We start from the raw sequence: 26,029 nt of genomic DNA, 5'->3' as shown, positions 1-26,029 counted from the left end.
CAGTTCTCAGCACCCACAAAAGACTCACAGCTGCCTGTAACTCCAGCTCCAGGGGATCCAGTGCTCTCTCTGGTTTCCAGGGACACCGCACACACATAGCACACTTAACATTAAATAAATATAGAGGGAGAGAAGGGGAGGCGAGAAAGGAGGGAGAAAGAAAGGCTTGTCAATGCCCGCCATTCTCTTCACTTTTCCACTTTGGCTTCATTCCATGTTCCAAAGATTACTTATAAACCACGGTCTTAGTCAAACAGATTCAGATGGATGTTCTCCAAGGTGCTTGCATTCCTCTGAAAAAAGCCATTCCCTAGCCTCCTAAAAATTGCTTGTGCTGGGGAAGAAAAGGAATAAGGAAGACAGAAAATGCAGCCATCCATTTTCTCTATCAAGAACATTTATACCAGTTTATATAAAAATGTCTCATAATTTAAACGGCTAATTCTTTCCCAGTGAATGTATGTGGTCTTGCAGGACTTGGCAGTAGTGACGAGGTTCATTAAACATCTCTGGAAATGCCGACTGGACTCTTGAAGGAGAGTAAAGAGTAAAAACAAAAGCTGTAATATTAGCAGTAATTTCAAAGCAAAGTCGTAGTCTAGCTTATCTCTAAAGATATCCTGGGATATGTTTGGGGATGTCAGGGCTTTACATTTTTAAAATGTATTATTATTAATGTGCGTAGTATATGTCCGAGCACCACAGCCACAGCATGCATGTGGAGGTCAGGAGACTTATTTGTGGAGTCAGTTCTCTCCTTCTACCTTTTTGTGGGTTTGGGGATTGAATTCAAGTTGTCAGGCTTGCTTGGCAAGTGCTCTATCAGCTGAACCATCTCCCAGTCCCTTAGAGAGGATTTTTTTTTTTTGGTCTCCTAAAGTCATTGTGCATATTTCAATCTACTCAATAATGCTACTCATTGTTTGGTGAGAGCAGACACTGTCTACAAAGACATAATTTAATGGTCTGAGTGGATTTTTGTATTCACACCTGCCAAAGGAATCTCAAATCACATGACTTTGGATTTGTATGAGCCAAGTCTTTGAAAGAAAAAAAAAATGTCTTGTTTATAATTCAAAAAAGGCTTGGCTGCAAAGCTTAAATCATATTAGAGGACTGAAATTTTAGACTTTAGGAAATTTTATCACAGAGTAAGGAAAATGAAGTGACTCATACAGCTCTCCTCTGCCTCCTTCTCGGGCAGGAAAACCAAAGAAACATTTCCTGGTTTGGGAGGGAGAAATCAGAAAGAGGAGAGTCAAGAGAGCCGAAGCATCTAAGAGGGGCTGCTCTCAGGTCTTGCTAGTCAAATCTGCAGTGACAGAGGGTTGACGGCTCAGCCATCAGAGCAAGAATGTATTTGCCTGCTCTCTACACGGACTGTCCAGAGCAGCACACTCCCAGGGGCAGCTCAAAGGGTTAGGAATGGCATCTAGTGGATCTTAGATTCAGAGAGACTGAGTGAGTGTCACTCGGTCTGTGTGACCCAGATGGACAAGACTGTGAGTTCCTGGAGCAGCCTGGGGTGGGACAGGGTAGAAGATGTGCACAGCGGTGTGCCAAGTGGGACAGGCACCAGAAATCTTGCAGAAGAACTTGGATTCTGAACAATTGGGAGAGTTGAATCTTTCCAGAGAAAGCCACGAAGTTTCAGGGAAAGACACAGAGTGACTTGGGCCACAAAGGCAGAGGCTCGAGGGAGACTAGAAGGCTGAGTTCAGGGAGAGACAGAATGCTACAGCAAGGTTTGAAGGAGCATCCTTCATTGTTGGTATGGAAGAGGAGAGCAGCTTGGGAGATTTGTCCATGGAGGAAAGAGGGCTGCATGGGTCTGGGAGAAACAGGCTTAGCTGCCCATATCCTTTTCCTAGCCAGCCAAGGATTCTTTCTTCAGCAGCAAGGAGATTCAAGCTGAAGAGTCAGCCATGCTCTCTGTTGCTGCCAAGGAAAGACAGGGGCTGGGGAGACACTCAGTAGGTAAAGCGCTTGCTGTGCAAGCATGAGGACCCGACTTTGGATCCCCAGCACCCACATAGAAATCCAAGCATGGGTAATGGGAGCCTGTAATTTTATCACGGGAAGGCAGACACAGCGGGAGTTCAGGAATTAGCTAGCCAGCTAGCTTAGTCAAATGGCCAAGTTCCAGTTACAGTGAAAGACACTGCCTCAGAATAAGAAGGTGGAAAGCAATTGAGGACATCAATGTCTATCTCTGTCCACCTCTGGCTTTTACATACATGCTTAGGCATGTGTGTCTATACACATTCACATATGTACACAACTACACAAAGGGAAAGACAGCTGCTTACCCCTGTTGATATAAAGGTGAGGACCACGTTCACGTTCACCAGGGGTGGCCTCTGAAACAATGTTACATAAAAGAAACAAATGAATATCCTGGCACTAGCATGTATCTGCCTGAGGTCCTCCCAAAGCTGCATGGAGCATATCCCCATCAACAGAGGTCTTCCTGTTTTGTGGCTGAACTGGTGGCAGCCAGTGAAGGAAAGTAAGCCACCAATGAGGCAATAGGAAAATTTTACTCGAGACCAAGGCCTCTTCAGTGAACCTGCAGGGCTTGGGAACAGATACTTAAAGCACTCCATACAGAGGCCTCCTGGGAAGTGGTCTAGATCAAATGTCTTTGTGAGGCTCACACAACATACTAGGAGAAATGAATTTTCAGTTTGGAATGATGCTTGAAAATTTTAAGCCAAGACTTGTTTTACTTCCCAAAAAAACGATACTGCTGCCTGATGACTGTTGACCCATCACAATGACACGGATTGCCTAAGGGAAAGACTGATCTAATAGAACAGATGAGATTGAAGGGTTGAAGTGTGTGTGTGTGTGTGTGTGTGTGTGTGTGTGTGTGTGTGTGTGTGTGTTTTCTGCATGTGTATGTTTACTGAGATGTTTGTTTCAGATAGTGTCTAACCATGTGGAACAGGTTGGCTTTAAGTGAACCTCATGAATATCTGGGACTAGATGTGTGTGGACCTTGACACAGCTGTGTGTATTTAAATTTAGGGCCACTCGGGAGGTAGAGGCAGGTTTGAGCATTTAAGGGCAGTCTTGTTCTACAGAGTGAGCTCCAGGACAGCCAGGGCTACACAGACAAACCCTGTTTAAAAACCAAACAAATCCAGGATAGCCCACTTGCCTGAAAGTGTACACATGCATCAGATTTGAAGTTTATGGTTAAAATGACTCAGGTGGAAAGATATTTAACTTGTCAGTGAAAATAGAAGACCCCCAGGTCTATAAATTATGCAGATGTTTCACCTTGTCTCTTTAAGGAAACACAGACACCTCTAGTTTAGAGCTTTTCTTTTGGAAAAACAACCAGGAATCGGATTAGGCATTTCAGAGTCTATCTTTATCCTCAGTCACTCTTTGCCTTTGTACCTCAGACTGGGTGCAAGCAGCAGGGGCAGGTGGTACACAACACCTCCTAGTTCTGCACCATAGATAGGAAGGTCCGGTTAACCTTCTGCCTCTGCCCCTGGCAGGCAGAGGTGTTTGCTCTACTGTGGGGACCATTTGCTTCTGGGACTGCTACCTCCTGCCATCTCCCATGCTTGCCTTGGCTTTTTGCTTGAGGTGTGGGCTTTCCTGGACTGAATCCAGTCTCTTGGAGTCCCACAGGTCCTCACAATCATTGTGGACCCCTCCCAAGGGCACCAGACCTCAACTTAAAACTCAGCCTTACTTCAGGATCCCAAGATAAACTTGAGAGGGTCACTAGATTCCTTCCTTTGTGTCTCTTTTCAATGTGGCCACATTGAATAAAAATCTCTTCTTTCTGTTTTCTCTATTAATTTGGCTACTTTAATTGGCTCACTGAGGATGGGCTGCAAAGCCTGGTTTGTTGAGGCACAGGCAGGGACCTCAAACTCAGTTAACACTGTGGGCCTTAATCTAGGGTGCGTAGGACCCTTGAAAGCACACAAGCCCCGGCTGCACTCCTTTCTGCTCCCCCCCCCCCCCCCCCGCCCTGCTGCTGTTTTTAACAATCCTCCTTTGGTGTGGGGTGTTCTTCCAAGTCTCCAGACAGAAAGAATGCCTGAGCTGACTTTCTCCTAAGATTCCCTTTCACCCAACTGGAGAATTCCACCCTCCTGGCCTTCTCCCTTAGGCTCCTCCTCCCTAACCAGGAAGGGCTTTTATTGCCTTTTTTGTGTGACAGGAAATTGCCATGACCTCATGTCTTATGGTTTATATTAAAAACTATACTATACCATGCCTCAGATCTCTAGATATTTGAGGATATTTTGTAAGTTTCAAACAGAACAAGCTGGCCCTTCTTATCAACAAGCAGGTTCTGAGCCTGTTTGCACTGCCCTTGCCCTATCCAGCTCTCTGCTCTGGGTCTGGAAGCTTGCAAGTCACATGGTCTGTAAGTGCTAACCCAGCCCCTGGAGACAGTAGTCTGAGCCTGGCCAGAAGTCTGGGTGTTTCCTGCAGCTAGAGTGGCATGTGGTGGACACTGATACGCTCGCTCCACTGTGAATCCAGCTTCCTCCTGGGATCATCTCCCTGCCTTTCTGATCTTGCTGCTGTGACCAGCTTCTGAGAGAATTTGCATCCATCCACTCGGCGTTCTCACTGCCTCCATTTCTTGTGCATCTAATTTCCTGATCATTATTGCCCCCTTCTCTAAGGTTTTTGTTGCTGCTGTTTTGAGACAGTCTCCTGTACCCCAGACTGGCATCAAACTCACTAAGGAGTTAGGGGAACAGAACTCCCGAACTCCTGAGATTACAGGTATAACCCACTGAGGCTGGTTTATATGGTGGGGTTAGGGTATGAACTCCAGGCTTTGTGCACTCTAACAACTGAGCTGTAACCCCAAAGTATTTTCCTGGATAGAATCTAATGGAGAGATATGGCTTTGAAGATCTTCACTTTGAAATGAGGTTCTAGAGGAAAAGAGTAAACCTTTGTATTCCTGTTGTAAAATTCCTAAACCTTTGAAGACAGTGATATTTAAACAAGGGGGAAAGTCATGAGCAAGACATTCAAAAATAAAAAGCACAGCAATGTATTTCAAAACCTCTCACTACAAGAGCCCCCAAGGGTACTGTGATCATCACATTTCTTCATGAGCAGCCACTTTGCTGGCCTATCTGCTCGTGTGCAGAGTTCTCAGCTGTTACAATCATGTGGCTATTTTGGTCCTATATACCTACATCAGATCCCAAGTAACCAGTTGTTAATCTATGTCCTAACAGGACATTTTATATTGGAACAGTATACATTAGCTGCTCGAGTAATGCCATCTTATTTACTTGTTCATTTATTTATTGGTTTTTCAAGACAGGGTGGCTTCTCTGTGTGATAGCCCTAGCTGTCCTGGAACCAGCTCTGTGCACTGCCCAGCTCTAGTAATGCCATCTTAATTCAATAAAATTTGCAGACTGATGTTTTAGAGTTACCTTCATAATAGCATATTGATTGGAATATCCTCATTTTTATACAATCTATACTCCTTCATTTAGGTGAATTTTATTTACATTATTGTTATGATTATTATTTTAGTCTTTTGAGAAAGGGTCTCACTGTGGAACCTAGCCCATAATTTGTGATATCCCAAACTACCATCTTCTGAGTGTTCTGAGTACAGGCAAATGGTACCATGTCTGGTTCTCTCTCCCTCTTAATAAATTGTATTTTGTATGGTTTTTAATAGGGAAACAACTTGGAGACTATCCTAATTCCTCCTTCAAGCTGTTACATTGTCTTAAAGGTTACCAAAGCTGATTCCAGTAGAAGTAGGCATTCACTGCATTAGGGGCTGGCTGCATTTGTTTGTACAGTTTAATTTTTCATGTTTCAGACTTGATTTTCTAATTGGAATAAAGGTGTTTGGGTTTGGGGTTTCCACTGGGGTGGTGGGGGAAGAGAGAGAAAGAAAAAGAAAGAAAAGAAATAGACCAATGTAAACAAAAATAAAAATTTATAAATTTAGAACTATAGAATGAGAATTTTAAAGCTCTATGTTGCTCTGAAATACAGATTCTTGAGTTCCTATCTTTCTCTGCTAGATTATAATGTCACTCTTGCAAAGCCTGCATTTTGTATTTGCTCACAAACAGCCTCTAGCACTGAACTAGACAGACACTATTCAAGATTTGTCTCCATCTGGTGGTCAAACTGAAAAACATCATGCAGCTTTGTGCTTACCTAATGCAATTGTGAAGCAATGCAAATGGCGGCAAAACCGAGCGAAAACTAAAGGAGAACCTACAAGACGCCGCGGGTTCTTTTCGCTCTGGGTCCATTTTGGAAAACACAAGCAGGTACAAATCCTTCTTGATGCGTTTTCCACATAAATTCCTACACGATAAAAGAAATCAGTACAATTATTTTCAGTGGCTGTCTAGGTCTACTCTTCCTTTTTCCTCTTTCCCTCAGCCCCTCTAAGAAAAGGTTTCAAGTATCTCAGCTGGCCTCTCACCCCATATACAGCTGAGGATGGCCTTAAACTTCTGATCTTGATGCCTCTGCTTCTCAGTTCAGGCAGTGACTGAATGTAGGGTTTTGTGAATGCTAAGTAAGCAGTCTACCAGCTGAGAGCAGCATCCTCATTCCCTAAGTTTACTTAAAAAAAAAACAAAAACAAAAAAAAACAAGTGTCTGTTACTAGATCCATGACTAGAGACAGATGATCTCAGACTCCTCTAACTCAGAAATTTTTGTGCAATTTATGAACTAAATGTTTTTCTATGACATCTGATTTTCCACACTACTCCATGAAGCAAGCATTCAAGGGCAAACCTAGGAAATCAGGCTAACACTATGAAATGCACAGAAGTCTTTAGATCAGGCCTGTGAGTAGCTCGGGACCTGTCATCTAGCAGAGCTTCTGTCCTTGAGGCTCTTCTGCTCAGCCCTCACTTGCTAGTCCTGGACCTTACAAGAATTTCAGGTGAGAGCAGTGGCTTCCCTTCTTCTCAGAGAGACAGGAAGCTGAAGGCCAGAGTTGAGCAAAGGTGTAACATAGCATGAAATACGTTGCAGATCCTGTTATCATGCTCAGTGTTCTTTTTAAATTGGGGGTGGGAGGATGGAAGAAAGGAAAGGAGAAATCAGGAGGGGCTGGAGGGAGGCAGGAAGAGAAGGGAATTGAAGAAGGGAGAAATTTAAGGTAGTTTTTTTTTTAAATATTTATTTATTATGTATAGTGTTCTGCCTGCATGTATGTCTGCATGCCAGAAAATGGCATGAGATCTCATTACCAAATGGTTGTGAGTCATCATATGGTTGCTGGGAATTGAACTCAGGACCTTTGGAAGAGCAGGCAGTACTCTGAACTGCTGAGCCATCTCTCCAGCCTTTAAGATAGTTTTGACACAAAATAATAAAAAAAAATAATATAGTGCTCCCATGACATGTCTGTTTTCAGTGCTCGGGAATGAATACAGAGCCTCATATATGCCAGGCAAATAGTCTATCACTGAGCTATATCTGCGACCCATAATGAGACTAATTTTTTGGGAGGAGGGCAATTTTTGAGGCAGGGTTTCTCTGTGTAACAGTTCTGGCTGTCCTGGAACTTGCTTTGTACACCAGACTGGCCTTGAACTCAGAGATCCACCTGCCTCTGTATCCCAAGTGCTAGGATTAAAGGTGTGTGCCATCACTGCCTGGCAAGACTAATTTCTTTTTAATTTATTTACTTTTATTTTATGTGTATTAGCATTTTGCCTGTATGTATGTCTGTATGAGTATCATATATTCAGATCTTTTCATTGGGACCACCAGATCCCCCATAGTGACATGGAGACTTTATATTAATTATAAAACCTCAGCCGTAGCTTAGGCTTGTTACTAACTAGCTCTCAAAACTTAGACAATTTCTATTAATCCACATATTGCCACATGGCTCGTGGCTTTACCTGTCTGTCTTCCTCTAGCATATCACTCTCCCTCTGTCTCCTGGTGACCCTGCCCTTCTTCCCAGTGTTCTCCCTGCCCTGAAAATCCTGCCTAGCTATTGGCCATTCAGCTTTTTTTTTTTTTTTTTTTAAACTAAGCCAAGCAGAGTGACATGTATTTGCAGTGTACAAAAAAGATTATTTCACAACAGTGTCAGATCCCATGGAGGTAGGCTTATAGGCAGTTGTGAGCTGCCATGTGGGTGCTGAGAATTGAACCCAGGTCCTCTGGAAGAACAGCCAGTGCTGTTAACTACTGAGCCATCTCTTCAGCCTCAGGCGCCAGTTTTTCATTTTTTCTATGTTTGAAGTCTTATCTAGAATAGTTACCTGTGCCAATATCCTGAAATATTTTCCTTATGTCTTACTGTGTCTCTGGAATGGTTCTACATGAAGTCTTTGGGATCTTACATGAATTTTGGGAAGTTTTCTCCAGTTATGCAAAAATTATTGTTGGTATTGAAGTCACCCACTGTCACATTGTAGCCTAAATGTACTTTGTATGTCCACTAGTATTCATTTTTATAAAATTAGGTGCTGTTCCAACACTTGTCATATAGATTTTCATCTCATATTCTTCATGTAGCTTTGAATATATTTTCCTTATTTTTTCCTATTTATCTTGTAAATCTGATGGTTTACTATATTAGTAGTACTTTCTTAGTCCTCATTGGTATATCTCTTTCCTAGTGGGATTTATTCACATTTTTAATGATAGTGTTTACTAAACTTTCTCTTCTGGGAATAGGATGCTTTTAAAAATCTGCTGCACTCCTGGTCTCATGGTTATGTATTCCTTTAACTTATTTTTTTTTTATTCTTTCATTTTTGGTTTTAGAGAGATAGGGTTTCTCTGTATGATAGTCCTGCTGTCCGGAACTCAATTTGTAGACCAGACTGGCCTCAAAATCATTGAGATCCACTTGCCTCTGTCTCCTTAATTTATTTTTAAAATGGAAGTTCTTAACTTCTTCAACTGTGAATATAATCTTCCTGTGTACAATAGTCTTGGTTAGTAGTTATTTTTCTTTGGTACTCAAAATATATCTTTCCATGCCCTCCTGACATTTAAGAGTTGTTTCTGAGAAGTCTGCTGTTGCCTTTAATTGTTACTTGACATTTACTTCTTGTAGATTGTATTACTTCCTTTGTCCTGTGTTTTTAACAACTTAACGATAGTATGTCATAGAGATGTACTTTTATGGTCATTAGTGTTTGAGGTTCTAAATGTCTCTCATACCTGGACAGCCATGTCTTTTCCAAGATTTGGGGACTTTTTTTGCTGTTATTTTACTGAAAATGTTTTGTACGCCCCCAATTGGTAACTTTTCTCCCTCAAGTATGCCAATGATCTGAATATTTTAAAGGGTAACCCAAAATTATTGCATTTTCTCCTCATACTTTTCTTTCTTATACCTCTCTTTTGCTCTTTCTGTCAGACACTAACAACCCAAAAATCTTGTTTATTTATTTATTTTTTTTTGGTAGGAGGAATGTAGGTTCTTGTGCTCACAGATAAGCATTAGAGAAACCAGGAATGTTAAAAACATACGGTTGTCTCTCCAAAGGGAGATGTATAACCTGTTTTCTGCCCAGGGGACTGGAAATGGATATGGTTAAGTTGGGTGACCTTTGCATTATCTGTATGGGCTGAACACACCAGCTCCCCCAGATCATTATCTTGAGCTCGTTTCTCTCAGTTAATCCATGACACCATCTTCCCCCAGACCCTTATCTTGAACTTGTTTATCTTGAGCCCTTTTTCTCTGTTAATCTACAGAACCTATCTTTGTGGAAGATGTCACTTGTACTTTACTAGAGTTTCAATGTGGTCATGTCTTAAGCTTTGTTGTGTACACAGCAGTGAGTTAATTATCACCAGGAAACTTTCCCCCCCAAATTGTGCTGTGCTTAAATATACCTAAAATAAATAATCTGGTGTCAGACTCTCAAAGTTTAAACCAACACTGACTACTGAGTCATGGTGAACTGGACTTCCTCCTTGCCTCTTTGTGATCGTCAGACACTCTTCTGGCTGTGGTATTTGCAGAGATTCCCATAATTTTTTCTTCTGCTTGATCTAATCTGTTATGGAGGTTGCCAACTAACTTTCCCATCTGACCTTTAGAGCCTCTCATTTCCTTTGTGATTCCTTCCCAGCCTCTTTCAGATCCTGTGTGGCCTTCTTCAATTCATTTGTCTGTTTGTGTTATGTGGAGAATTGTTCAGTGTTAGGTTGGATACCTTATAGGACATTATGGGATGGCCTCCTTATTGATATGTGTCTTGGGAGGTAACCATTCTGGATTCAATTCATAGAGATTCTCTCATTCTTGCTATAATCTCCAAGGCTAAGCATTTTCTTTTTATGGAGAGGTTCTCTTTATGTGTCCCTGGGTGGCCTGGACTATGTAGACCCACACCCTGAGAGGACTGACTCTCTCAAGGTGTTCTCTGACCTCCACAGGTGGAGTGTAGCACATTGCATGCATTCACAGGCACACATAAATGATTTTTAGAGAGAGAGCAAGGAAGGAAGGGAGGGAGGGAGGGGAGGAGGAGGGAAGGAGTGAGGGGAGGAGGGAAGGAAAGGAAAGGAAGGAAGGGAGGAGGGAAGGGAAAGAGGGGAGGAGGAAGGGGAGGAGGGAGAGCCTCAGAAACCTTCTCACAAGACGTGACCTTAATCTCCAAGGTCAAATTGAGGGCCCTACTGTAAGACTTGTTCCAGGACCCCATGTCCAAAGCCTTGCTCTAAAAGATGGCTCTGCCTTAAAGATGAACCACCTCTCCTGAAAAGAAGAAAGGGATAAGAAGACAAAGCAACAGACATGAATTACAGTCATTTTCAGGAAGGTAAAGCAGACTCTGGTCTACGTGCAGTTCCTGCCTCTGGTGTCCTGGGAGTTAGCCTGGTGGGTTTCACAATCTTTCTTTTTCTTTTTTCTTATTTTGAGACATAATTTCTCTGTGTAGCCCTGGCTGGCCTCAAACTCACAGAGATCCTCTTGCCTCTGCCTCCCCAGTTCTGGGGTTAAAGGTGTGCGCCACCACCGCCTGGAGGATTTTACAGGAGGCCTTGTTCCTGCTAGGCACCCATGATTTTCTCCCTTCAGGAATGGGACTGAGAGTTACCATATTTTCATATTCATTTGAATTATAAGGTTTAAAACTTACTTGTATACAATTGAGGCTGAAGAATATTATAAAGACTGTAATATCCCACAACTATGAATTAATTTATGTATTAATCCTACTTCTAGTTCTTTTAGAGGTGTGGTTCTTATCTGGTGGGTCACGGCTTGTGGCTCCTCTGCAGAACTTGGGCTCTCTGAGGTGGGTAAGGAGTTAGTAAGAAGCAGCAAGAAATAGTTTTTACTTTAAGTCCATCCAAAGCGTCCAACTTGGCATTTCTGTACTAAGTTACTGGAAGATTCTGCACAGTGCTCAAGAAATGTTAGTCTCTCCTCTCTCTTTTTTCTCTTTTTTTATTTTCTTCTTAAAATATTTTATTTATTATGTACACAGTGTTCTGCCTGCATGCATGCTGCACATCAGAAGAGGGCATCAGATCTCATTATAGATGGTGGTGAGCCACCATGTGGTTGCTGGGCCATCACACCAGCCCCTCTTTTCCTCTCTTAATGTGGAGGTCACCTTCCATCCATAAGACCACCAGTGAATAGGAGCTTAGCTGATTGTTAAACACAGGCTTACATTAAATATTCCAAATATATTTGGATAGCACAGATTCACAATTGTGGCTGTATGCTGTGGACTCGGTCATCAAATTAAAAACACAAAGTAAAATACTCTTGCATTTTCTTTCAGTTTGAAGATGTCCTCAGACTTACACAGTAAAATGGTGGCTGAATCAAAGATGAGCTTAATGCAAATATTTAGCCTGCTCCCAGAAAGACCATATGGCTATTGTCACATCAGTTAAAAATTCTGTTAAAGGCAGTGAGGGTGACCATCTGTTGGGGCTGGCAAAGAAAATAACATATTTCAAAATGCAAACACATTCAGATATTCCCCTGAAGATCTGTAAGCAGGCATCTTGACTATAGATGACTTGGATAGAATATCTAGCCTGGGAATCTTAGACAATACTCATCCCACTTACTTACAACCACAGAGAACAATTTCTTAGCTTAATACTCTTCCCATCCCACTTCTGAGTCTTACTTTCCTACTGCTGTGACAAGACTCCATGACCAAAAGCAAGCACTTAATTTAGGGTTCACTGTTCTAGAAGATTAGACTCCATGGCCATCATGACAGGTAGCATGGCAGCACGCAGCATGGTACTGGAGAAGTAGCTGGGAACTTATACCTGATCCACAAGCACAGGGAGAGAGAAGGGGAGGAGGACAGGGAGAGAAGGGAGGAGAAGGAAGAGGGAGAGCTAACTGGGAATGATATACTTTTGAAACCCCAAAGCCTACCCCCAGTAACACATCTCCTCTAGCAAGGCCATACTTCCTAACCCTTCCCAACAGGTCTAACAAACAATTGTGAATCAAGCATTCAAATATATGAGCTTATGGGGGACACATTCAAACTACCTTCCTTCCTTTTTCTTTCTTTTCCTCCCTGCCTTCCTCCCTCCTCCCTTCTTCTCTCCCCACCCCATCTTTGTGAGTTTATGTGCATAACATACATTCAGGTGTCCAGAGACCAGAAGCCTATGTAGGATCTCTTGGATCTGGAGGTGTTTGTGAGCCATCATGTAGGTGCTGGGACTCAATCCCAGGTCCTCTGTAAAAGCAGTTATCATTCTTAAGCACCGAGTCATCTCTTCAGCCTCCTTTGTGTACTTGCTACAGGAGTTATTAGATTTATTTTGGTGTATACAAGGGAAGTAGACTTAAAGACGCTTCCAGTTGCCAGAAGGTGTAATGTACACATTTAATCCCAGCATTCAGGAGGCAGAAGCAGGCAGATCTCTGTGAGTTGAGGCTAGCTAGTTCCAGGACAGCCAGGGATATTACATAGAGAAACCCTGTCTCAAAAGCAAGCAAACAAGAAAACAAAACAAAGCAAGCTTCTAGTTCAGTAAGTACTGGGCAAAATACTATTATAAACGCCTAAATCTGTTACTCCTTTAGTCTTCTTAATGCCAGAGGTAGACTGGTGAAGGATTTCCCCTCAGATGACAGTGGATGTGATTTTAAAGAAAAAAAAAATTTTTTTTTTTTGAGTCATGGGTTCTGTGTGTAGTCCTGGCTGTCCTGGAACTCACTTTATAGACCAGGCTGTCCTTGAACTCAGAGATCCATGCTGGGATTAAAGGCATGTGCCAATATCACCCAGCTTAAAAAAAAATATATATATATATATATATATTTTTTATTTTTTGAGACAGGGTCTTACACATCCCAGGCTACCCTTACACATCCCACCCAGGCTACCTAGCCAAGTATCACCTTGAACTTCTGATATTCCTGTGTCTACTTTTTGAGTGCTGGGATTATAGGTGTGCACGAACCACCATGTGCAGTTGGGCTCCAGCCCATGCTTTGTGCACACTAGGTAACCACTCTACTAATTAAACTACATCTCCAGCCCCAAAAGTATCTTTTGAAAAAACAGAGCACAGCCTAAGTAAGATCAGAGGCAAATTTGTCAGGACAAGTTTTGAAAGATAAAGGTAGGAATGGCCGTAAGTATGTACTGTGCATGGCTTTCTTTAGCACTCAGCCCTACTCTCTTCTTAACTCAGGATTTGAAGGAGCTTACTGCTCAAACCCTCAGGAACCTCTGAAGGGGCCTGAATTTTGAGTTATGTCCTTTAAAATCTATTATTTGATAGGAAACGGGATGATAAAAAACTTTTTCATGGAAACATGTTCAAATAGAATAGAATAAAAACCAAATTTGAACCATGATGAACCTGCACAAATTCTTATATAGATTAAATAATTGTCACGATTTTAAGTAACATCCTTGCTGTCTCCCACTCCTCCCCATCTCATCTTCCCCAGGGCATTCTGCGTTCACCTCTGTACTTCAGCATTAATCTACAAAAGAGATGGGTATTACTGGATGTATGTCATGTCCCCCCAACCCCCAGTCAGACGGTTTCTATGGCTGTCCTGGAACTTGCTCTGTAGAGCAGGCTGGCCTCAAACTCAGAGCGCCTCTATGCCTAACAGATGGGTTTTATCGTACAAACACAATGCCCTTAGCACACTCAGTAATTCCTCAGTATCCATGAGTAACCAACCTATATTCAAATCTCAATTATTCAGTTATCTTATTGTTTGTGAAAAAGGGTCTCACTGTATAGCTTTGGCTGGACTAGAACTCAAGAGATTTACCTGCTGCTGCCTCTCTAGAGATGGATTAAGGGTGGACAAATAAATTTTGTTTTTCAAGACAGGGTTTCTCTGCCTGGCCTCAAACTCAAAGAGATCTTCCTGTTTCTGTTTGAGTGCTGGGACTAAAGGCATGCACTGCCACTGCCTATTGGGGAAGTCTTTTTTGAATAGTCAATCTTTCTGTCTTCACTTCCATCTCCTGTATTATTATTAACTCCAAAGCAGGCATACATTAAAAAAACAAAAACAAAAAACTTCTTTATATACGACTCAATTAACAAACTTGTAAAATTTCGTTAATAATACATTAACATATGCGATATACATTTAATAAGAAAATGTGGTCAATTGTAGAAATAGGAACTGAGACAATTTATACTTATGAGAATTATATCCAATTTGTCAGTTTGTAGAGAGGGGTGGATACCAGTTAACAGCTTTTTACCAATGAAATTCTAAATGAAGTCTTAAGAACCTTTAGCCTCTTGAAAAGTCAACCAACAAATGGAAAACCAAAAGAGCTGTGCAGGGTGGTGAATGCCAGCACTGGGGATGCAGAGGCAGGCATATCTCTGTGAGTTCAAGGCCAGTAGTTCCAGGACATGCTACCCAAAGAAACCCTGCCTTGAAAAACCTTTTCTTCTACATAGCATGTTATATATCCAGCTTTGTAATTAATTCTTTACCAGGCTTTAAGCTCCCCAAAGATGGGCTCAGTATCTATTTTTTTTTTTTTTTTTAAAGATTTGTTTATTATAGATACAGTGCTCTGCCAGAAGAGGGCACCAGATCTCATTACAGATGGTTGTGAGCCACCATGTAGTTGCTGGGAATTGAACCCAGGACCTCTGGAGGAGCAGCCAGTGCTCTTAACCACCAAGCCATCTCTCCAACCCAAGGGCTCAGTATGTTAAGAGGCTGGAGAGATGGCTCAGAGAGCATATACTGCTCGTACAGAGGTTGCCAGCACCATGTTACTTCAGCTCTAGGAGATCTAGGAGATCTGGGGTACCAGCACACATGGATGGGCATATACACACACGAAAATAAGTATTTAAAAAATTCAATGATCCTACTCAGCTGTTGTTTTCTTTTGACCATCACAGTGTGCCTGTGGAGATCAGAGGACAACTTGTGGAAATCATTCTCTTTTCACCACATGGGTCCTGGTAACTGCTTAGATGTGGGGGTAGGTACCTTTATTTACAGAGCCATTTCAATGGCCCACTAGATGACCACATGCCACAAAGCAGGCTTCTCTTCCAACCATGAAAAATGAACCAATAATCTAACTAACTGGCTTTTTAGGTTTTTGCATGTCCACCGAGACTAGGGGTGTGTATGGAATGACTCCTGGAAGATTCTGGAAGAGATTTTTCTCTGATAAAGTTGGTAGGAACTGCCCTTACTACCCTTGGGATGAATGAGGGTATACTTAAGCTATGGAAACCACAGTGACTATAAAGTAACATAAAACTTGAAAACACAGAAAGTCAGAACCTGTTTGTGCAAACAAACCATTGAATGAACTCCTTGAACCTTCTGTCTTCAGTTTTATTTTTCAGGGCAAAGTCTCAATATATTGCCCAAACTTGTCTCAAGCCCCCTAGGCTCAGGAAACTTTCCTGCCTTAAGTTTCCCAGTAGCTGGGGCTACAGGCACATGCTACTACGGTTGACACTAAAATTGTTATTAAGAGAACAGCTAAATTTCCTTACAGCTGAGGCAGTAACACTCAGGTGTTCATTGCTCTATCTTGAGAGATTTATCTTTTTCAGGACTACTTTCATTTTCAAGTGCTTTCAAGTTTTGGTTTGTAGGTGCCATCTATGTGGGAGCCTTCCTGTAGTTCACCCAGCTCCTTCCTCAATTTTCACTCTCTTTATGACTACTTCCACCTGTCTAAACTCGGGGATCTAGCTCGGGGGTGATAGTTGGGCTATCAGATATGTAAAGATCTGCACATAGAGGTAAGGAGGCTGTTTCACTCAGAACATGTCAATGATATGTTATAGTTGCCGATTCTGTATCAAAGTGACTAAATTCCACCCTAGATCCTAGTTCCATGGCTTTGTAGTAGCTGGAAGTTTCTGGTATCTTCTGTCTCTTCGTAAACCCATGACCTGTTTCTGAAAATATTAACATATCATTTTTGTATTCAATGCTCCTGAAATACAGCAACCTAGAGAGTTCCCAGCCTAACACCTGAAAGCAAGCACCATATGAAAGAACAAAAGAAAGGATGGCCTTTTAGATAACATAAACTTTACGCCATGTACCGATGGCAACATATCTCAAGGGAACATCACGATTCCAGAGACTGGAGAAAGAGCGCCAGTGAGCAAGCTGTCAGTTCTTGTGGAATAGTAGAGGGGTGGCATGTTTGGCCTTGCACCATTTTTACACACCCCCGACCCCCACCATTTCACCAGTTCAAGGGAAATAAAGCATCAGGTAACATATTCATAAAATGCCAAGTTGTCTATAAAAATGCATCCCATAAATCATCTTAACATCCAGTCAGTATAATATAAAATGTTTTTAATTGTTTTTGAAAACATTTAAAAAACAATTTGAGGACTTTTAATAAAAAAAGAGAACTGAAATGCTACTGTGATGCTCAACTACTGTAATCTCAGCAGGTACAACAGACAGCAAAGCACCGGGATCTGACTCTGCACTACATGAGACACACACAGGGCTTGCTTTTGTCACCTCAGGTGTAGTAAGCACACTGTAGTACAAGACTGATATCTGAACCTCAGATGCACTGCACAAAACACGTTCCTTCTTGCTCAGTTCAAAAGTCAGTGCTTATTGCAATTATATGCAAAAGTATTTACTTCATCAAGTCTTATCATGATAAAACAGTATGCAAAATGTTTTAAACATCAAAACAATGAAAAAAATCCAAGAAAAGAACATATTCAACACCAACTAAGCAGATTAGTAAACATTAAAAAAGCAAAATAACCTGTGAATAACTATGCTCACCTGGTTAACACAGAGCCAGTTTCAATACAGCCAAGAGGGGAAAAAAAGTGGTTACAGGATTACCTAGTACTGTACAAGATAAGTCAAGAACACTCATGCACATTTTGTGATCATGTATTAACATGGTGAAGCAAACTAAACTTAATTCTTCCTGCTGTAATATTCTCGTGTAAGAGAATAAGAAATAGAAATATCTCATTGAGATCAGTGCACATTGCTACATAAGACAATTTCATCTGTCACTTTGATGATATTTTGTCTTTTCATAATGAAACACATTTAAAAATTTTAATCTGTGGACTGTATTGGTTGCATTTATCCTAAGAGATGTGCCTACCACAGGTTCAACAAATTTAGTGCAATATATGAACCCCAAAAAGTTTGCTGGACGAATTCAGCCAAATTTAAAGAGTTTGCTGCAATACTGTACAGGGTGGGTAAAAATCCTCCAGTCTCTATACTGTTTTTATCAAAAAAGATTTCCATTATTTGTATATTAGTAGGAAGCTAACAATGTAAACAGGGATTAGAATGGCCTCAAAGTCTCCTTTTCAGAGTCTCTCACTGAGAAAGGCTCCCATCATTTGTTAGAAGAAATCACACAGTCTCCTTTGGGTATTACATACTTTGGTGTGCAGTAGTGCTGTGTCTCAATGTACAGTGAAGAAATAACTAGTATCAAGGAAAAAACCTAACAAATCATTAAATAAAATTAACAGCAAACACACAAATATGCCAGTAACTAGGACATATCCATAGATAAACCTCTGAGCCAACTCTAGCACCATTGATTTATTAGAATATGTTAATACCCTACTTTTTAAATCTGTTGAACAATGGACCCTTATTAAATTAACCCTTCCATCATATTTGTTAAATATTTGGATTGCAGTCTTCTGATTTATTTTTGAATTAAGGTAAAGAAAAGCTTGGCTAGGTTCAGGAGAGTATAGTGAATGGTGTCATGTTAGCTTTTAAGAACTTAAGGTTAACTTTAATATCTCTTTAAAAATAATCTTGAAACTCACTTAAATGAAGCTGCCCACTAGTTTTGTGTTAACATGAAACTCATAAATACTATTCATAAACCAAAATGTGAGCCATAGAGAAACACTTTAAAACAAATCCTGAGTGCTTTGCTTCTTTTGCAACTGTGTCCATCACAATAAATAAGTTAAGCAAGTAATAAAATGCTCCTCTTCTTCAAGTACTATTATCACTCTCTTTGTTTTATCAGAGATACAAAGATCTGAGGCTTCACACCTCACATGAGGAAATGCTTTTTTGCTGGGCTCTTAACATTATCTCTTTTCTGCTTGGTGTTTTGCAAAGGATCCATGATCAAACTGTATTACTACATTCAGAGAAGTGAAGCAGTGAGCAAACTGAGGAGGAGGAAAAGCCGATTACTAAAGGATACCATGGCAAAAAGCATTAAAAATAATTCTTTAGTAGAACTTCAGTATGTACAGAGAGCTGCAGTGAAGGAACTAAGAAAAAGTCTCTATTTCCCTTCTAACACTCCAATCTCAACAAGCAAATAATAAAACACGAGACAGTTTCCTAACATGCTTGTATTTCTGCTATTAAATTTCAATGTCTAGTGTGTGTGTAAGAGATGGGGAGGGTTGGGAAGGAGAGAAAGAGGGAAGGGGGAGATCAGAGTGGGAGGGAGAGGGGGAAAAAAAGGGACAGGAAGAGAGGGGGGAGCCAAAGTGTGCGAGCTAGAGAGCTCCATTTTAAAAGCCACCTTTTAAACCTGGACTAAAGCAATGTCACAAATAAATGGCTACTAGTTTTCCTCTTAAAAATTTTTAGTGCAGCTTTTACTTTCCTTAAATTAACATTTGTTTTCCATTATTTTCTCCTACATAAGCCCTTCATTGTGGGAATAAATGGTTCCACAGCCCCCGAAAGTCCTACAGAGATTTCTCATCCTACAGTAGCTTCATGTTTCAAGCTTAAATATTTATAATAACCTGAATATTATCCCTGTTTTAAGGAAGACTCTCTTGCCTACAGTTTACCTTAGCTATGATTTCATACCTAAAAGATAATGCCAACAACAAAACAGCCTATGACTAAAAATGGATTTTTTTTTTTTTTTTCAAATTCCATGTAGATCAACTGATGAACTAAAATAAACCTATACAAAATAAAGACCCAGACTGCTCTTGTAAAAAGCTGGATTCTTTACTAGCAAATGTGATTAAATGGGGAACATTATAAAATTTAAAACCTAATACTTGCTCTACAGCCTACTGTCTTCAGAAACTTGTCCAGAACTGAGGCAAGTCTAACCATTTCCTACTGAAGAAGAAACCACTTCTGCAGCAAACGCTTTTAAAATGTCACAATTAATAGTGTTTCTGCTGCGGGAGGCACTTCCATTAAGACAAATACAATACATATGTCTTTAGGTACAGTGTGCTACATATTATAAAACACAATTTATCCCAACATTTCAACAGTAGGATGGTCCTTGCTTTCTATCCATTCAAAACCTGATGAAGTCATAGAGTTTATTGACTCACTGCAAATCTGTTGAAACAGTGGGTCATTCTTTAATTCTTCCAGTGTGGCTTCATCATCTTGTCCCTGCTGACGACCTGGATCAAACAGTAGATTTGGGTCTAAGGTGTTCAAATCATTGATGCTGCCTGAGAGGTCAGAAGACAACCTGATGTCGCTAGGGAAATCAGATGCAGTGTTGGTGAGATCAGATGCTACCTGACCTCCCAGCTGCTGGCTGGTTTGCAGGCTGTCTCCACTCAACAGGTCTTTAACAGTGCTATTGAAATCTAATTGCTGTTCTCCAATTTCAGATTGTGCTTGATTATCTCCAGGAGAAAAACTGATCTGATCGGTGCTATTACTTTTGGTGAGGTAAGATGGTGTCTGAAATTCATAAACTGAAGTGCTGGAATCGATCATATTTTGTGAATTGGCACTAGGAAAAACAGGGGAAGTTTCCAAAATCTGAGTGAGATTCATCCGGGCTGTGTAATTGGAGGGCATGTTGTTCATTCCCAAACCTCTCACTGCATCATCATTGTCAGAATCAAGTTTACTCAACAAAACATTAGTGATTTTTTTACTGTTTGTTTGCTTCTGCAGAGCATTTGGGAAGGCTGTCTGCATCATGACTGTCAAGGGAACTGACTGACTCCTTTGAGCTATGTTGTTGGCACATGCATCTGTGTGAACATTTGTGAAAACATGAACTTCTGGGGTTACTGGACTTCCAAAGGGGGTTACATTAGACCGTGGAATATTAGACACAGGATAGAGGGTGCTTCCACTAAGATTCCGCTGGCGATGGACAGCAGGGCTCACACTCCGGCACCTGAAGTTGTTGCTGGCAGATGAATTAGTTCCTTTATTATCAAGAGGAGCAGGGACTGCAAAACCTTCTTGCTTGTTGGTGTTTACAGTGGCACCTTGATGCTGCACAGGTGAGACTGGAGTCAAACGACCAAAATGAGTGTCATGGTGTCTGGACTGAGACTGATATGACTGTCCGGGCACAGCAAAGGCATGGGGTTTCCTGAAACGATCTTCTACTAGTTCCTGATAGCTTGGGAGGATGCCATGACCAGAAACTGATGAATTACCAACCCCACCATACCCATTATTCATCCATTCAAGCTTGGTTTTATCAGGGTGCGTGGCCATGGGTCTTTGCATTGGTTTCACAGGACTGCTTGAGACAATGCTGGCATCGTGATAAGCCATACTGGAGCTTATTGGAGTGAATGCAAATGGATTCCTGCATTCAACAGGGCTTGGAGGGACGCTACTGCTGCAATTAGAATGAGGAGTACCAATGGGTGTGTGTCGGCTACTTCCTAAAGCACTATCCACAGGTGTTGTCTGGGCAAGCCTGGAGCAAGGGCTCTCCCGTGATAGACTCTGAGACCCAGCAATCATTTCAGATGTTGGGGTTGGGGTTGGGGTTGGGGTTGGTGTAGGAGTGGGTGTAGGTGTAGGTGTGTGAATTGGAGTGCCATTGCTATGGATTGGATGATAGAAGTGGGAGCTGGAAGCATGAGATGACATTGGAGCTCCTGGAGTTACTGACTGACTCTGAAGGGACATTCCTAAGCAGTTACCATAAGGATGTGAATTATTCATTGACATCTGCTGCTCCATAAGCACCAGCTCTTCCACAATGCTATCTTGTGTAAGTTCATCATCAAAAGGAAAGTAGCTTTCATTTGTCTGGGAAACAGAAGACTCAAACTCTTTCAGTTCAGACTGCAATGGTAACTGATCTGAAGACTGTGCTTGTATTTGATTCAAAGAAGATTCTGGTATCCGGCTATGTAGCTGCTGGCTGTATGTGTCCTGTGGCATCCCTTCTAATTCCCAAACAGATTTCTCTAAATCATGGATATCAGAATGCTCAGGAATTGTCATAACACTAATATCTTGCTGTTGTTCACAGCTGGCAGCAATGAAGTCAGAATCCTTAGTAACTTGTTGCCATTCGTTAGGATTAAAGCTGCCATCTGATTTTGACTCATGGTCCAAGAGAAAGACACTTCCTTCAAGTTTGACTTTTACATCTGGGGATGATGATGGCGTTGTCTGCTGCTCCAGAACTGATTCACTGCCAACAAGAGTAGGGTTCAAGGGCTGATCCTCTAAAACGTGTGAACTGACACTGATTGACACCTTGTTAGGAATCTGAGCACCTGCTGTTGAACTTTCTGTTTTCCCTGAATGTGGAAGCTTTTGGTCCTTCTTAACAGTGCCTGGTTTCTGACCTTCTACTGTAACTGCAGAAAGCTGTTCCACAATTGGTTTCTTTATAGGAGGCACCTGAGACTCTTGCAGTGTAGCAGACAGTCGTTTTCTTGGACTTTTAGTGCATAATTTAGGGTCTTTATTTACTGAGTCACCATTAGATGGTGAGCTGGTGCTGGTGAAAGGTAAGTTCTGAGTAGCAACCGAAAGAGTAACAGTGCTTTGATTATTGCCTGCTGAGGTGCCTGGCAGACTTTCATTACAGCGACTTTTACATTTGGTCCTCTGGTCACAGAGCTTAGTTGCCTTTACTTCAATGACACCTTCATTGGAAGGTTTTGGTACTGCTCCATCTGTATTACTTTTTTGCCCCCAAAGGGCACTGGGTGTTGTTAGGGGAGCTTTAGTCTCCTCAGAGTTCTCTTGGCACTGTAGAGGGTGCTCATCTGATGAACCTTCTGGTTCCATTTTGACTTCCACAGCAGAAGCTCCTCCAGCATTGCTGGCCCTGGACCCAGGAGACTGAAGGGAAACAACAGAACCATTCTTGATCTGAGGAACGTTCTTTGATTCCTCTGCTGTTCCAGCAGCACTGCTGACCGAGGCAGACTGTTTAAGAGGGGCATTATTGTTACTGGCTGTGAGGGATATCGTTGTCATTTTCACCACATTTAGAGAACTCATGTGTGATGCAGGTACAACGGCAGTTTTGATGGGACTGCTAGTAAAGAGCACAGTTGTAGGAGAGCGGATGGTGAGTGCACTGGTGTTTGCTGGCTTGGGTAAGATCTGAGGGTAGCGGTGCCGGGCAGAACGGTCCCCACCAGGACTGGCTGGAACATTTTGAGGAGTCTTTGGTGTCTGTTTCACAGACTGCATGTGCTGAGTGACCACCTGTACATTGAGGGGAAGAACCTTGCCATCAGGAGAACTCATTGGACTTGGTGAAGTTACTAACTGCCTGGTCCGCTGGACCTGGAAAAAAATGTAGAAAACAAAATGTCCATTTTAATAAGTCCAGGATACAACAGTATGTTGTACATCTACATAGTATTGAAGGATTATTAACTGTTAATTAAAAAGAAATTAGGTAGTTTTAATGTTAGAAAAGAGTTCTTTTGGATAATTTTATATAAGTAGACCCTCAAATATAGCCATAATGCAATGTCATTATGAAATATAGTAATACACTATAGTAGTAAATATAGTAAAAACCACTGTGGATCTCTGGGCAGTGGTGTCACACACCTTTAATCCCAGACAAAAACAAACAAAAAAACCCCAGTGGATAAGGAGGTCCTAAACAAAACTAAGGTCTCCTATAGTCTGTTCCTCAGTGGCCATCAGATATTGGAAGTTTTTTTTGTTTTCCCAGGACAGGGTTTCTCTGTGTAACTTTGGAGCCTGTCATGGGATTCCCTCTCTAGACTAGGCTGGCTTCTAACTCACAGAGCTCTGCCTGCCCCTGCCTCCCGAGTGCTGGGATTAAAGGTGTACACCATCACTGCCTGGCTTGAACGTTTTAATGGAATAGTAATGATAAAGATACTTATAAGGAGAAGAAAAACAAGAGAAAATATCCCCTTAATAATAATGCCAATAATAAAGGTTATCACTTTACTTTAGTAAGATACACTTGCATCTGAAAAATTCCTTCACTATAGTGTTAGTTGTGTGACAGTGATCTGAACAATATTCTCGTCCTATATCCATCCAGCTAATTACAGAAGCAGGCTCACATTAAATTATAAGATCATTAACACCATATTATAATTTGGCTTACTTTAATGTTCATAAAAACATTTAGGCTCCCAAAAGTTTATATTTTCTTGACTCAGCCAATGATGAAACAACTTTTAAATGGATTTATTCTTTATATTTATGGTTGTGAGCCTAGTCTTTAATGGCTGAGCTATCCCTCCAGCCCTGGATTTATTCTTACTAAAGTTTTGACTGGTTATATGCACACGTTGCAAATCTTCACTCTTTATATCTTCACTTTTGTTAGGTTTAGAGTTTGCTTTTCCTCAGTAATACACATTTGGAATGAAAGACAAATGACTGAAGGGGGGAGACTGGCCATAAAACCATTTTATGATTGATTATAGCTACACATACCCTTGCCTTCTTCTCACCTGCAACTTCTAATAAAATAAATGACTTCCCACTATCTGAGAAAGGCCAAACTCTAGTAATAATATTACCGGAATGGGACTAGGAACAGCTGCCACCACAATTCCAATGGGCTGGGGAGAAAGGATTGCAGGGTTTCCATTGGGGAGACCAGACACTCCGTTGGCTGTAGTGCCTTCTGCTTTTTTTGCTGAGGCTTCTCCTGGCAATGGGGATTGCAGTTTCTGCTCTTGCTGCTTTTTTTGAATTTTCCGTTGCAACTGTTGCTTAGCATCAATTGGAGAGGGCAAAGTCTTTACTTGAGGCTGAAAAGAATTACTTTCAGCTGTAGGTATAAAAGCAGAAGGCTGGGGAATTCCTTTAAGTCCTGAAAATAAACACAAAGGAAAGCTAAAATAAATGCTGTCTTTTGTGGAAGGCCGTCTTACTCAGTTTCTTTGAGTATGTAGCCATCTACTGGACAAAGCAACTAAGTCAGCACATGCTAACTCACATCTTATTTACAAAGCTAAGTAATAGACTTCCATTTCTAAATATCTGTCAGCAAGAGTATGACATCCTAAAATATGGTTTGACCAGGCCAGTTTCAGTTAAGTAAATAATGGCAGACAATTTTATAAGATTAGCTGTATCATACATGGGGGACATTAACAAAAACACATGCCGACAGAGCATTTTTATATTGTATTAGATGCTAACAAGTTTTCCTATCCCTTTCTGTACTTAGGATGAAATTAATACATTTTCATAATTTTAATATTCAACCCATAAAAGGATAACCTAATAAATATTCACTAAAGCCACTCCATAGCCTAGAAAAATTTATGTGGGGAAAACAAGTTTTTAATCTTACCAGAAATTCACAAAAATATGAACCATTATTTTAATTGTTACTTTATGATTATTCCAGTGTGACCTAGAGAAATTAAGAAGCAGAATTTCTAATGTTAAGGCATTTTGAAAAGTGTTACTGGAAAATTTTAAAAAGAGTAGTAAGATAGCAGAAAAAAAAAAGCAAGATATAAATTTTAAGAAAAACCGAGTATATAATAAAAGTACTTTTACAAAGCCCATTTCATACTAAGGTAGTAAGGAAGTCCCAGTATGCGGTGGAAGAGCAGGATAGCCTGCTCTCACACCTTGCCTTCTGTCTCCAGACAATGTCTTCTCTTTGTCCCTCTAGTTACAGCCACAACTTGGTGTGGGTGGGGGAGGGAGGCTAGAAGAAGAGAAAGACACAAGAATTCTCTTGCTAACTCTGGTCGGTAACCCTTCACCTTTGAATCTCTACTTTTCTTTTAAATAGTGTAATTACTGCCCTTTTTCTCTCTGAACTCAGCCCACTGCTTCCTCTTTTCCCAGCATCTGCACCTAGGAAAGCCTCTGCCAAGGGCTCACAACTTCCTGCCTTGTCCTCTTGCCAGCCTCTCTGGACTAGAATGAATTCCAAGCAGCTGACTCACAAAAAGGACACTTGTAACAACCTGTCTTTAAGACGGACACTATATTTATAAAAAAAATTTCAAAGAGTGAAAATATTTATCATGAATATTCTTTTAAATATTTACTAGGAGTTAACAAAATTTCAAGAGATTTAAAGTTTTCAGCAATGATATAATTGGCAAAAAGCTTAGTGTTTCCATATTGCTTTTAATTATGGAAATTATAACATGTAATTTTTGGCACATTTTAAATATTCACTTATTAATGAATATTAATCAATGTTTTGCCTTCCTGTATGTGCATGCCTAGTGCCTGCAAAAGTAAGAGGGCTTCAGATCTCCTGGGACAGGAGTTACAGATGATTGTGTGTTCCTATGTGGGTCCTGGGAATAGAACCTAGGTTATCTGCAAGAGCAATATGTGCTCTTGACTTCTGAGCCATCTCTCCAC

The 26,029-nt window shown here is 41.0% G+C and overlaps 2 protein-coding genes across 3 annotated transcripts in view; both read right to left on the bottom strand.

Annotated features, from left to right (window-relative positions):
• The window catches only part of Nedd4 (NEDD4 E3 ubiquitin protein ligase), a 111,318-nt gene extending 94,783 nt beyond the window's left edge, over positions 1-16,535 (bottom strand). The window contains exons 1-2 of the mRNA XM_051197406.1: positions 16,531-16,535; positions 6,187-6,339 (exon numbers count right to left, since the gene is read on the bottom strand). Of these exons, the coding sequence (XP_051053363.1) occupies positions 6,187-6,339; positions 16,531-16,535 (158 nt within the window). The remainder of the gene's footprint in view (positions 1-6,186; positions 6,340-16,530) is intronic.
• A 249-nt stretch (positions 16,536-16,784) lies between these two features.
• Rfx7 (regulatory factor X7) overlaps positions 16,785-26,029 on the bottom strand; it is a 75,896-nt gene continuing 66,651 nt past the window's right edge. For both annotated transcript variants that reach the window (XM_051197927.1, XM_051197926.1), the window contains exons 9-10: positions 24,208-24,503; positions 16,785-22,978 (exon numbers count right to left, since the gene is read on the bottom strand). In XM_051197927.1, the coding sequence (XP_051053884.1) occupies positions 19,706-22,978; positions 24,208-24,503 (3,569 nt within the window). In that variant the 3' untranslated portion in view covers positions 16,785-19,705. The remainder of the gene's footprint in view (positions 22,979-24,207; positions 24,504-26,029) is intronic.

Source organism: Phodopus roborovskii, unplaced genomic scaffold, assembly GCF_943737965.1.
Source record: "Phodopus roborovskii unplaced genomic scaffold, PHOROB, whole genome shotgun sequence".
NCBI lineage: Eukaryota > Metazoa > Chordata > Mammalia > Rodentia > Cricetidae > Phodopus > Phodopus roborovskii.
The sequence above is the reverse complement of the archived record's forward strand: the minus strand, read 5'-3'. Positions and strand labels throughout refer to the sequence as shown.